This window comes from Bos indicus, chromosome 3 (genome assembly GCF_029378745.1).
Source record: "Bos indicus isolate NIAB-ARS_2022 breed Sahiwal x Tharparkar chromosome 3, NIAB-ARS_B.indTharparkar_mat_pri_1.0, whole genome shotgun sequence".
Lineage (NCBI taxonomy): Eukaryota > Metazoa > Chordata > Mammalia > Artiodactyla > Bovidae > Bos > Bos indicus.
In genome coordinates this window covers 81,521,152-81,535,394 of record NC_091762.1, presented here as the reverse complement: position 1 = coordinate 81,535,394, position 14,243 = coordinate 81,521,152, and the positions used below count along the sequence as shown (strand labels likewise).

The following is a 14,243-nucleotide window of genomic DNA, read 5'->3' as shown; positions in this document are numbered from 1 at the left end:
CTATTACTTTCAAAATTGAGTCAAAAACTTAAGCACCTATGATTTACCTATAAAAATTAATGTTAATAACCTATTGTAACTGAAAATTTGCTTCTTCCTCCAGAGCTGGGAATTTAAAACAGACATAAGGTCTTTTACATTTGATGTTTAAGCATCCATTTAAGCCAGTTAATTGATGATTTCACACATCTAAAAATTACCTGAAAGTAGTGTTTTGTTTATAGAGTATTGAGAATCCCTGCATTCAAAATGTTTGTAGGAAAAAAATCAGAAATGCAGTTGTCTAAGAGTAAGAGACTGTTTCATAATTCCTTTTTAATACTTTGTAGCAGTCTTTGCTCTTCCATTAGGATTTGGTAACATTAGCACAGAGGAAGGAAATGTGCTGGCAGTAATATTAGAAAAGAGTTGTTTATTTTCCCTCTTTGGAAGTAATCAGATTTCTGTATAAAAATTAAACTAATCTCAATTCTGGTGTTTCTTTTCTCCTCATAAGAAAAAAGAAATAAAGGTGATTTTACTAAAATTCAGCATAGAAATGTAAGAAAGATGTTTAATGTAGAAAGATAAAATATACAGCTGTGATGCTTTATTTAAAGTTCTTTTTACTGTTAGTCACGAAAGGCAGTCATCTTAAACCTACATTTTTTTCTTTTTATAATATACACACGGATGCACGTTTATACTTATTCTTGAAAACTGGTTTGGGCAGATCTTTTTTGTGATTTGCATGTATTAGCAGAAAATTATGTGAGATTAATTTGTTAGAAATAACCATGCTAGAATTTGCAGATCAGCCTAGTGGTTTGTGGGGGCTCCCCAGGTGGCACTAGTGGTGAAGAGCCCACCTGCCAGTGCAGGCATGTGGTGCCCATAAAGAGGCGTGGGTTCAGTTCCTGGGTAGGGAAGGTTCCACGGAGGAGGGTGTGACAGCCCACTCCAATATTCTTGCCTGGAGAATCCCACGGACAGAGAAGCCTGGCAGGTTACAGTCCATAGAGTTGCGAAGAGTCAGACACAATTGAAGTGACTTAGCGCACACACACACGCTAATGGCTTATAACAAAATATCTGAAAGAGCCCAATCTGATAAAATAATTTTGAAAAGCAAGTTTGCATGCTACTCACTGCCCGATTTTATTTTGTATTTTCAGATCAATTAAACCAGTCTCATTTAGTGATTACTACAAGACATGGTCTGGAATAGCCACATCAAAAGCCACAGAATATTACAGAACTCCATGTAAGGTGATCTAGCCTTGTCTTATTTTGTGGGGAGTGGGGTGGTATATTAATCTCTGAACATTCTTAGCTTATCTTGCCTTCAAAGACTAATTGACATATATTTGGAATTTGAGGGTGATAAGCTTCTTTGTTGGTTCTGTGTACTAATCATTCAATAACTGTTCATTTAGTCCCCCTTTTGTATAGAGTCCTGGACTAAAATCTGATCAAAAGCCAGAAGGAAGGATAGACAGTTGGAATAATAAAAGATAAAGTTCTCAGTTTTTTGAGATTTACTTTACTTCCTCACCCCAGAAGGAAGCCTTCAGAGCAGGAGGAAACTTTTTAATTCTAAACACAATTATCCCCAAAGCCAGAGATATTATTAAGTAGAGGAATAGCAAGAAAACCTGGGGCTGCTCAATTATATCAGTCTAGTGAAAGATCATCTGTTACCATCATATAGTAAGAGCTGAAAAGATTCAATGGGAGAGCTGGACAACTTTCTGGTCCCTTTTAACCTAATCTTTAGAGTGCTATGTTCTGGTTTGTATCAAAGTAGGTTATCCAGTCTGTGCATGTGACTTTCAAGCTATCCAACTGAAATGGTACATTCTAAAGTTATCAATGACTTCCGAATTCTCAGATTCAGTGATTACTTTGTTCAGTCCTTATCTTACTTGAACTCATATTGGCTATGCTCTCCTTATGACTCCATGGTTTTCCTCTTACCTTTCCAAGTGCTCCTCTGCCTCTTTCCTTAGGAATAACTTCTTCATTCAATATTTGCTGCCCAGCTCTCTCTGGGAGACATCATCCATTACTATGGTTTTCATTAGCCCACATGCCAATAATTTCTAAAGCCTCATCTCTAACCAGACTGTCTTCTGAATTCCGAATGCACATTTCCAGCTATGTAATAAGGTTCAGTTCAGTTCAGTTGCTCAGTTGTGTCCGACTCTTTGCAACCCCATGAATCGCAGCATGCCAGGCCTCCCTGTCCATCACCAACTCCTGGAGTTCACCCAAACTCATGTCCATTGAGTCGGTGATGCCATCCAGCCATCTCATCCTCTGTTGTCCCCTTTTCCTCCTGCCCCCAATCCCTCCCAGCACCAGAGTCTTTTCCAATGAGTCAACTCTTTGCATGAGGTGGCCAAAGTACTGGAGTTTCAGCTTTAGCATCAGTCCTTCCAAAGAACACCCAGGACTGATCTCCTTTAGAATGGACTGGTTGGATCTCCTTGCAGTCCAAGGGACTCTCAAGAGTCTTCTCCAGTACCGCAGTTCAAAAGCGTCAATTCTTCAGTGCTCAGCTTTCTTTAGTCCAACTCTCACATCCATACATGACCACTGGAAAAACCATAGCCTTGACTAGACGGACCTTTGTTGGCAAAGTAATGTCTCTGCTTTTGAATATGCTATCTAGGTTGGTCATAACTTTCTTTCCAAGGAGTAAGCATCTTTTAATTTCATGGCTGCAGTCACCATCTGCAGTGATTTTGGAGCCCCAAAAAATAAAGTCTGACACTAAGGTACTTCATATCTAAGATGTCCCAAAATGAACTCATTATGTTGCCCCCAAACCACTTCTCCATCCCTTATTATTTCTCTTGATCAGTAGTAGATCACCATTCTTGCATTTACTTGCCAAGCCAGAATCATGTACATTTCCTAGTCCACTTTATTTCCCTCATTAAGCCTTAGTGATTTTATCTCCTGCAGCATTACAAATGTTTTCCCTCTACTCCACCTCTATGACCACTGCCTTAATTTGTGATCTCATCATGTTTCATCTCATCTTTGTGATAGTCTGGTTTTAAGAGAACAAAATATCACCTCTCAAACAATCATATCTAGTTTCAAGGCACAAATAAGAGCAAAAAGAACTTCCCAGGTGGCACTAGTGGTAAAGAACCCGCCTGCCAATGCAGGAGACATAAGAGGTGTGGGTTCGATCCCTGGGTTGGGAAAATCCCCTGGAGGAGAAAATGGCAACCCACTCCAGTATTCTTGCCTGGAGAATCCTATGGACAGAGGAGCCTGGCAGGCTACAGTCCATGGGGTCACAAAGAATTGGACATGACTGAAGCAACTTAGCACACAAGAGCAAAAAGAAGTACTAAACGTAATAAATATAAAAATGTGAGATCAAATTATTTCTAAGAAATTACTTGCTCTTTCAGGATGTTGGTTATTAGCTTATTTTGTAATTACACATTATCTTCCTCACTGATTCGTGGATTAGTGGTTAAGAAAAATAATTTGTTTAAGGTACTTTAAGAAATAGTCTTTAGCAACACTATCAGTATAAAAGAGTTTTATTGATTTTGGTACCAAAATACATGAGCATTGACTTCATTTCTAAAATTTTGATTGACTGCTTCTTAGTTAATTCAGCAAATGCATCTTGAGTATTTGTTATGTAAGAGGCCCTGAGGAGCTCAGATGGGTTCCAGGAGGTGATAACCCTTAACAGACATGTCGAGAGGCAGTTGCCATGCTTCAGGGAACAATTCAGTGTCCAATTCCTTCAACCAGAAAACAAACAGATTGTTATAGGATGGTGCTTTATGGAATAACGTGTAAATATATAGAGGCTCTAGAAAACTCCAAGCTGCTAAGGAAATAATGGAAGCACATGCCCAATTAAAGAAAATTGGAAATGATTTCTTAGAATAAAGAGTAATTTTAAAATGGAAGAAATAATGCAGTGTCACTGGCTGAAATTTCTTCTTCAAAAGAGTTTGACACCAAAATATTTAATTTGGTTCTGTTTCTACATCTGTCACTAAGCTAGTATGTAATTCATTCCTTTTTGTGAAGGCAATAGCTGGTAATGGTTACCTCTAGCCCAGAAGAATTTCTGAGACTGATTCTAGCCCTTGGTGCAAGATTTCACAATCACTCTGTCTCTTTTTCCTACAGAGATTTGTATAAGAATGTTTCAAAAGCTTTCCTTCAATAATAACCAGCACTTAATTAAAAAAAATTAAATGTAAACCTTACATGTTCTGCTGGCCATTTTGTCTTTGCATAGTTCAGCTGGCTAAGATCCAATACTATCTTTTTAATGGCTTAATTTCCTGGCAATAATAAAGATGAAGCTTTCAGATTATAGAATGCTCCTTCAACCACTCAGGAATAAAAGAGAAACTTCTATTAACTTCATTTCTACAGTTATATTTTTATCACTGGGAGGATTATTAAACTCTTGTGCATATTTTAAAGAGCTTTTTATTTTATGAGTAGTGATGAGTGGTTATATTATGATTTTAAGTTTTAACTCTATTGCATATCTTTGTGCCACAAATAGTAAGTTTATTCTTGTGTGATACAGAATAACTGTATAATATAGTTTACAAAGTATATGCCCTATTGGTGTTTTTTTGTTCATTTTTTATTGAGATATAGTTGATGTACAATATTATGTAAGTTTCAAGCATACAATGATAGTCACAATTTTTAAAGGTTATATTCCATTTATAGTTATTATAAATTATTGGCTAAATTCCCTGTGTTGTATATTTCTGTAGTTTGCTTATTTTGTGCCTAGTTGTTTGTATCTCTTAATCTGTATTTTTTAATCATTTCAATATTATTGTTCTTTTTTCACTTATCAACCAATATTTACTGAACACCAAATTTCTGTCATCCATAGTTGTATATGAACCCAATGAGCTGGGCGTTGTTATTACTCTGTTTTACACATGAGAAAACCAAGACCAAGGGAAGCTAAGTAATTTACCTAAAATCACACATGGAATGTGAGATATTGGTAACAGTGTAAATTCTGGATGTATATTGCCAAGACCCTGCAATTTACTAGTAGTGTGACCTTGGGTAAGTTTCTTAACCTCTCTGTGTCCCTGTTCTCTCGTCTGTAAGATGAGAATAATCACAGAACATGCCTCATAACACTGAGACTCCCTAACAGTGCCTAGTGTGCAGTGAGTGCTCAGTAAGTGTGGCTACTGTTTATAGTACAGTTAGGCTGGGGCCCAAAGACCTGAACCGAATCCTCTGATTCCACATTCATTGTTCTTTGTTTATATTACATTGCCTCCATAATATGATATAAAATTGTTCTTTCTCTATAACTTGAGATTTAAATTCAAACCCTGAAGTATGTGTGGTACATTTTCAATAATTACAATTATTTATTCATAATCATAGACAATCATGGGAAAATGTACTGATGATCCACTGTTCTCTGTCCATCACTATAAAATGGCAAATAAAAAGTTTGGCAGAGAACAAACCAATACATCTGGTTGTGGGCAACAGCACCTTAATGACAAAATCCGATCCCCATAAGGAAATGTTTATGTTACAGGAAAAGAATTCCTTCAGACCAGTGTACCCTGCGATAGTGAGCAGAGGCTTCCTGGCATTTGTTTGCTGTCAACAAGACAGACCAAACAGCCTGAAGCATCATGGGAATGCTTGCTTTCACCTTGGGATACTTTAATTCCTCGAGCCTTTGAAGTAGCGATGAGGGCAGGTATCTCCAAAAATACATTTAGATGCAAGAGGCAGTATCATCAAATTCCAGTGCAGTGGTCTCAGTCTTGACCACTCATTAGAATCCCCAGAGGAGTTTGTGAAAATTCCTGTGTTAAAGGTGCACCCCCAGACCAATTATAGTAGGGTCTCGGGAGCAGGACCCGGGGAGAGTAGTTTCTACAGCTCCCCAGGTGGTTACAATATTCAAGCAATGGAAAGGCCCTATGGGAAAAGCCTGATGTCAGAAATTAGAGACTCCTAGTTAAGTGAATTTAGGTTAATCATTTAACTCTTTGTATCTCATTTTTCATTTCTATTCATTGACAAAAATATACTATCCTAAGTTGTTCCTCTATGGTTAGCATAAGGTAGTACGTGTGAAAATAGAACTTACTAAGGTAAGTTAGTGCTTATATATTTCTTTGGACATGACAGTCCCAGAGTGCAAAAAAAATTTTCAGATCAGCCTATACAGATATTGGACAATAGGTGTATCGTGGAAGAAAACAGTAGAAGTGATGTCCTGTAATCCTCAGAAGTAAAGGCAGGAAGAACTATACTATGGAGGCAATAGAGGATGCTTTCTACCAAAGATTACAAAATTGCCACAGTGTCAAGTTCCGGTAGCAATGGGAGATTTTAATGAAGAATTTCTGACAAAATCTCACCAGTTCTCATTTCTTCATTATTCCCCTCTGAACATCATCCACTGACCATATTCTCTGTCTAGACAGCAGGTTGTATTGAAGACAAAAAGATAAGCATTATGATAAGCTTTTTGAGGCATTTAACATTAGATGGCAATGGCACCCCACTCCAGCACTCTTGCCTGGAGAATCCCATGGACGGGGGATCCTGGTGGGCTGCAGTCCATGGGGTCGCACAGAGTCAGACTCGACTGAGTGACTTCACTTTCACTTTTCACTTTCACGCATTGGAGAAGGAAATGGCCACCCACTCCAGTATTCTTGCCTGGAGAGTCCCAGGGACGGGGGAGCCTGGTGGGCTGCCGTCTATGGGGTCGCACAGAGTCAGACACGACTGAAGTGACTTAGCAGCAGCAGCAGCAACATTAGATGGTAGGAGACAAATGAGTGAAAAAACTATGAGAATAAAATTTTTTAAGTCACTCAGTCATGTGTGACTCTTTGCAACCCCATGGACTGCAAGCATGCCAGGCTTCCCTGTCCTTCACTATCTCCTGGAATTTGCTCAAACTCATGTTATCAAGTCGGTGATTCCATTCAACCATCTCATCCTCTGTCACCCCCTTCTCCCCCTAACTTCAATCTTACCCAGCATCAGGGTCTTTCCCAATGAGTCAGCTCTTCATATCAGGTAGCCAAAGTATTGGAGCTTCAGCTTTAGCAACAGTTCTTCCAATGAATGTTCAGGGTGGATTTCCTTTAGGATTGACTGGGTTGATCTCCTTGCTGTCCAAGAGACTCTCAAGAGTCTTCTTTAGCACCACAGATCAGATCAGTCGCTCAGGCATGTCCAGCTCTTTGCGACCTCATGAATCGCAGCACGCCAGGCCTCCCTTTCCATCACCAACTCCCAGAGTTCACTGAAACTCATGTCCATTGAGTCAGTGATGCCATCCAGCTATCTCATCCTCTGTTTTCCCCTTCTCCTCTTGCCCCCAATCCCTCCCAGCATCAGAGTCTTTTCCAGTGAGTCAACTCTTCACATGAGGTGGCCAAAACTGGAGTTTCAGCTTTAGCATCATTCCTTCCAAAGAAATCCCAGGGCTGATCTCTTTCAGAATGGACTCGTTGGATCTCCTAGCAGTCCAAGGGACTTTCAAGAGTCTTCTCCAACACCACAGTTCAAAAGCATCAATTCTTCGGCGCTCAGCCTTCTTCACAGTCCAACTCTCACATCCATACATGACTACAGGAAAAACCATAGCCTTGACTAGACAAGCCTTTGTTGGCAAAGTAATGTCTCTGCTTTTGAATATGCTATCTAGGTTGGTCATAACTTTCCTTCCAAGGAGTAAGCATCTTTTAATTTCATGGCTGCAGTCACCATCTGCAGTGATTTTGGAGCCCAGAAAAATAAAGTCTGACACTGTTTCCCCATCTATTTCCCATGAAGTGATGGGACCCAATGCCATGATCTTTATTTTCTGAATGTTGAGCTTTAAGCCAACTTTTTCACTTTCACCTTCATCAAGAGGCTTTTTAGTTCCTCTTCACTTTCTGCCATAAGGGTGGTATCATCTGAATATCTGAGGTTATTGATATTTCTCCCAGCAATCTTTATCCCAGCTTGTGTTTCTTCCAGTCCAGCGTTTCTCATGATGTACTCTGCATAGAAGTTAAATAAACAGGGTGACAATATGCAGCCTTGACGAACTCCTTTTCCTATTTGGAACCAGTCTGTTGTTCCATGTCCAGTTCTAACTGTTGCTTCCTGACTTGCATACAAATTTTTCAAGAGGCAAATCAGGTGGTCTGGTATTCCCATCTCTTTCAGAATTTTCCACAGTTTATTGTGATCCACACAGTCAAAGGCTTTGACATAGTCAATAAAGCAGAAATAAATCTTTTTCTGGAACTCTCTTGCTTTTTCCATGATCCAGTGGATGTTGGCAATTTTGATCTCTGGTTCCTCTGCCTTTTCTAAAACCAGCTTGAACATCAGGAAGGTCACAGTTCACATATTGCTGAAGCCTGGCTTGGAGAATTTTGAGCATTACTTTACTAGCGTGTGAGATGAGTGCAATTGTGCAGTAGTTTAAGCATTCTTTGGCATTGCCTTTCTTTGGGATTGGAATGAAAACTGACCTTTTCCAGTCCTGTGGCCACTGCTGAGTTTTCCAAATTTGCTGGCATATTGAGTGCAGCACTTTCACAGCATCATCTTTCAGGATTTGGAATAGCTCAACTGGAATTCTATCACCTCCACTAGCTTTGTTCATAGTGATGCTTTCTAAGGCCCACTTGACTTCACATTCCAGGATGTCTGGCTCTAGGTCAGTGATCACACCATCATGATTATCTGGGTCGTGAAGATCTTTTTTGTACAGTTCTTCTGTGTATTCTTGCCACCTCTTCTTAATATCTTCTGCTTCTGTTAGGTCCGTACCATTTCTGTCCTTTATCGAGCCCATCTTTGCATGAAATATTCCTTTAGTATCTCTGATTTTCTTGAAGAGATCTCTAGTCTTTCCCATTCTGTTGTTTTCCTCTATTTCTTTGCATTGATCACTGAAGAAGGCTTTCTTATCTCTTCTTGCTATTCTTTGGTACTCTGCATTCAGATGCTCATATCTTTCCTTTTCTTCTCTGCCTTTTGCTTCTCTTCTTTTCATAGCTATTTGTAAGGCCTCCCCAGACAGCCATTTTGCTTTTTTGCATTTCTTTTCCATGGGGATGGTCTTGATCCCTGTCTCCTGTACAATGTCACGAACCTCATTCCATAGTTCATCAGGCACTCTATCTATCAGATCTAGGCCCTTAAATCTATTTCTCACTTCCACTGTCTAATCATAAGGGATTTGATTTAGGTCATACCTGAATGGTCTAGTGGTTTTCCCTACTTTCTTCAATTTAAGTCTGAGTTTGGCTATAAGGAGTTCATGGTCTGAGCCACAGTCAGCTCCTGGTCTTGTTTTTGCTGACTGTATAGAGCTTCTCCATCTTTGGTTGCAAAGAATATAATCAGTCTGATTTCGGTGTTGACCATCTGGTGCTGTCCACGTATAGAGTCTTCTCTTGTGTTGTTGGAAGAGGGTGTTTGCTATGACCAGTGCATTTTCTTGGCAAAACTCTATTAGTCTTTATCCTGCTTCATTCCGTATTCCAAAGCCAAATTTGCCTGTTACTCCAGGTGTTTCTTGACTTCCTACTTTTGCACTCCAGTCCACTATAATGAAAAGGACATCTTTTTTGGGTGTTAGTTCTAAAAGGTCTTGTAGGTCTTCATAGAACCATTCAACTTCGGTTTCTTCAGCGTTACTGGTTGGGGCATAGACTTGGATTACTGTGATATTGAATGGTTTGCCTTGGAAACGAACAGAGATCATTCTGTCATTTTTGAGATTGCATCCAAGTACTGCATTTCGGACTCTTTTGTTGACCATGATGGCTACTCCATTTCTTCTAAGGGATTCCTGCCCGCAGTAGTAGATACAATGGTCATCTGAGTTAAATTCACCCATTCCAGTCCATTTCAGTTCGCTGATTCCTAGAATGTTGACATTCACTCTTGCCATCTCCTGTTTGACCACTTCCATTTTGCCTTGATTCATGGACCTGACATTCCATGTCCCAAGAAAATAAAATCTGTCACTGTTTCCATTTTTTCCCCATTTATTGCCATGAATTGATGGGACTGATATCATGGTCTTGGTTTTTTCAATGTTGTGTTAAAAGTTTGTACAAATATGGTGGCATCTGTCCTCTCTCAGATAGTAGACAAAGCAATGGAGAAAATGAGTCTGTAATATAAGAATAATGGGAATATTCAGAAAAGGTGACCATGCCATTTGGGATTTCATAATATATAAGGAAGAGAGTGCCATACGTACTCAAGTAGAAAACATAGGAAAGGCAATTCCAAAGAATTAAGGAAAGACATGAATTATCCTTCAATGGAAACATCAAATTTTGTGAATTCCCTGGTTGCCTAGTGGTTCAGTTCAGTTCAGTTGCTCATTCGTGTGCAATACTTTGCAACCCCGTGGACTGCAGCACACCAGGATTCCCTGTCCATCACCAACTCCCTGAGATTGCTCAAACTCGTTTCCTTCAAATGGGAGATGCCATTCAACCATCTCATCTTCTGTTGTCCCCTTCTCCTGCCTTCAGTCTTTCCCAGCATCAGGGTCTTTTCCAGTGAGTCAGCTCTTCACATCAGGTAGCCAAAATATTGGAGCTTCAGCTTTAGTCCTTCCAAAGAATATTCAGGACTGGTTTGATGTCCTTGCAGTCCAAGGGACTCTCAAGCGTCCTCTCCAACACCACAGTTCAAAAGCATCAATTGTTTGGCATTTAGCTTTTTTTTTTTTTTCTATATTACCAATATTTCTTTTTTTTTTTTAAACTTTACAATATTGTATTAGTTTTGCCAAATATCGAAATGAATCCGCCACAGGTATACCTGTGTTCCCTGTCCTGAACCCTCCTCCCTCCTCCCTCCCCATACCCTCCCTCTTGGTCATCCCAGTGCACCAGCATTTAGCTTTCTTTATAGTCCAACTCTCACATCCACACATGACTACTGGAAAAATCATAGCCTTGACTAGACAGACTCTTGTCAGCAAAGTAATATCTGTACTTTTTAATATGCTGTCTAGGTTGGTCATAGCTTTCCTTCCAATGAGCAAGTGTCTTTTAATTTCATGGCTGCAGTCACCATCTCCAGTGATTTTGGAGCCCAAGAAAATAGTCTGTCACTGTTTCCATTGTTTCCCCATCTATTTGCCATGAAGTGATGGGACCAGATGCCATGATCTTATTTTTTTGAATGTTGAATTTTAAGCCAGTTTTTTCACTTTCATCAAGAGGCTCTTTAGTTCCTCTTCGCTTTCTGCCATAGGGTGGTGTCATCTGCATATCTGAGGTTATTGATATCTCCCCCAGTGATCTTGATTCCAACTTGTGCTTCATCCAGCCTGGCATTTCACATGATCTTCCATGTCCAGTTCTTGACCTGCATACAAGTTTCACAGGAAACAGATAAGGTGATCTGGTATTCCCATCTCTAACAATTTTCCACAGTTTGTTGTGATACACACAGTCAAAGGCTTTGGAGTAGTCAATGAAGCAGCAGTAGATGTTTTTTCTGGAATTCTCTTGCTTTTTCTATAACCTAGTGGATGTTGGCAATTTGAGCTCTGGTCCCTCTGCCTTTTCTAAATCCAGCTTGTACATCTGGAAGTTCACCGTTCATGTACCGTTGAAGCCTAGCTTGGAGGATTTTGAGCATGATCTTGCTAGCATGTGAAATGAGTGCAATTGTGCAGTAATTTGAACATTTTTTGGCATTGCCTTTCTTTGGGATTGGAATGAAAATTAATCTTTTCCAGTCCTGTGGCCATTGCTGAGTTTTTCAAATATGCTGGGATAATGAATGCAGCACTTTAATAGCGTCATCTTTTAAGATTTGAATTAGCTCAACTAGAATTCCATCACCTCTACTAGCTTTGTTCATAGTGATGCTTCTTAATGCCCATTTGACTTCATAATTCAGGATGTCTGGCTCTAGGTGAGTAATCACACCATCATGGTTATCCACGTCATGAAGATCCTTTTTGTGTAGTTCTTCTTTTATTCTTGTTAACTCTTCTTAATATCTTCTGCTTCTGTTCTCTTAATATCTACTGCTTCACTGCTAAGGTCCAGGTTCAATCCCTGGTCAGGGAACTGAGATGCCATAAGCTGCTAGTGTGGCAAAAAAAAATTTTTGTGTGTTTCAAGTCTTTGACTGTGTGGATCACAACAAACTGTGAAAATTTCTTAAAGAGATGGGAATACCAGGTCACCTTACCTGCCTCCTGCGAAACCTATATGCAGGTCAAGAAGCAACAGTTAGAGCCAGACATGGAACAATAGACTGGTTCCAAATTGGGAAAGGAGTACGTCAAGGCTGTATATGGTCACCCTGTTTATTTAACCTATATGCTGAGTACATCATTCAAATAGTAATGAATGAGTAATGAACAGTACATTTGAGAAGACATTTCTCAACTTTTCCGTGTCTGTCTGTGAAGTGGCTATTATAATGGTAAGACTGCATATCTACAAGTACCCCCATACATAGTAAGAATTCTATTAATGTTAATTATTATAATCATCTAAAAGTAATAATGAATCCTGCTAAGGACTCTGGGGAGTGCAGGTTTGCTTCCTTGAAGGAAGGAAGGAATATATTCCAAATAACAAGAAAAAGAATATCAACAAAGTCTATAAGAATATGTATGTATGTGTGTTTGAATTAAATACATTAAAGTATAGATAGGAACATTGCTGGTGAAAATCATGTAACATTAATAGAAAAAAAGGAGAAATGTTTTTTGTGTCAATGACAAATTTCATCAAACTGGAAGGCATTAATTAATCACTGTTAAGAAGGAAGCTCCAGATAAGGAGAAGACTGGTAGGGAGCATCAGGTTGGTTAAATAGTTCAGGGCTGTAAACCCAGGACAATTAGAAGAAAGAGAGAGAAAAAGAGGTGGGGGATACGGGAGAAGGGAAGGGGAGGAGAGGAGGAAGAGGCAGAAAGCCAGGGGGAGGACAAGGGAGATAAGGAAGGATATATATGTGTGTGTGTGAATGATCTGGCTTAATAGTATTTCATGTAAAAACTACCAGTGCTTAAGCTTAGTAGGTTTTCAATAACTTTATGTGAAACTGATTGAAGGCATAAGGCTTATAATTAACCACAGACATATGAGCCAACGGTGTAATGTGATTTCCAGAATGCCGAGGCAGATCTGAACTAAATTGATCTGTCTGTTTTGAGGGAGACAGCAATCCCACCTGCATCTTGCTATTGGTATGAAGTCAAGATTCTGAGCCAGTTCTGGATAAAAATTCTAATAGGAATATCAACAAAGTTCACCGCTGGGCTGAGAATGGTTAGGTCTCTAGAAAATCATGATTTAAGAAAAAGTTGAAGGAACTAAGACTGCCCTGAGAGCTATCTTCAAATATTGGAGGGATCCTGCCCACGGGAGAGGGATAAATTTACTCAGTATTGCTGAGGGGGTCAGAAGGATGAACAGAGGAAACTCAGATTAAGCCCTCAGATTAAGGAAGGACCGTGTGACCTAAATAACTGTCAGTGGAATGGGCAGTCTCAAAATACAGAGGAGAATTTTCTGTCATTGGCAAGGGATTTAGAGGCTGGATGATCATTTGTTGTAGATTTTTGCTTCATCGAAAATCATGATCTGTAATGTCACATCAGACTCCCAAGGTTTTATTTTTTTCACTTGAAGTGCTGAATTAGAATTTTATTAAACAATGATGTCAGTTTCTATAAGCTATTTTAACACTGTCTTCATTTCTGTAAGTGATATATAAACAATTGTCAGTATAATGATAAGTTCAGTCAGTTCAGTTCAGTCGCTCAGTCGTGTCCAGTTCTTTGCGACCCCATGGACTACAGCATGCCAGGCTTCCTTGTCCATCACCAGCTCCCAGAGGTTGCTCAAACTATGTCCATCGAGTGGGTGATGCCATCCAACCATCTCATCCTCTGTCTTCCTCCTCTTCTTCTGTCTTCAATCTTTCCCAGCATCAGGGTCTTTTCCAGTAAGTCAGTTCTTAGCATCAGGTGGCCAAAGTATTGGAGCTTCAGCTTTAGCTTTAGTCCTTCCAATGAATATTCAGGACTGATTTCCCTTAGGATGGACTGGTTTGATCTCCTTGCAATCCAAAGGACTCTCAACACCAACACTCTCAACACTTCTTCTCCAACACCACAATTCAAAAGCATCAATTCTTTGGTGCTCAGCTTTCTTTATGGTCCAGCTCTCACATCCATACATGACTACTGG

At 39.5% G+C, this 14,243-nt stretch overlaps 1 protein-coding gene across 10 annotated transcripts in view; it reads left to right on the top strand.

The window, feature by feature from the left end:
* Positions 1 to 14,243, top strand: part of UBE2U (ubiquitin conjugating enzyme E2 U) — a 74,121-nt gene that overhangs the window by 37,492 nt on the left and 22,386 nt on the right. For 8 of the 10 annotated variants that reach the window (XM_070786418.1, XM_070786415.1, XM_070786412.1 and 5 more), the window contains one exon: positions 1,155 to 1,243. The exons of 1 other annotated variant lie outside the window; for it this stretch is intronic. In XM_070786418.1, coding sequence (XP_070642519.1) covers positions 1,155 to 1,243 — 89 coding nt within the window. Of the gene's footprint in view, positions 1 to 1,154; positions 1,249 to 14,243 lie in introns of all 10 variants that reach the window. One more of the 10 variants, XR_011565847.1, reaches the window with a different exon arrangement.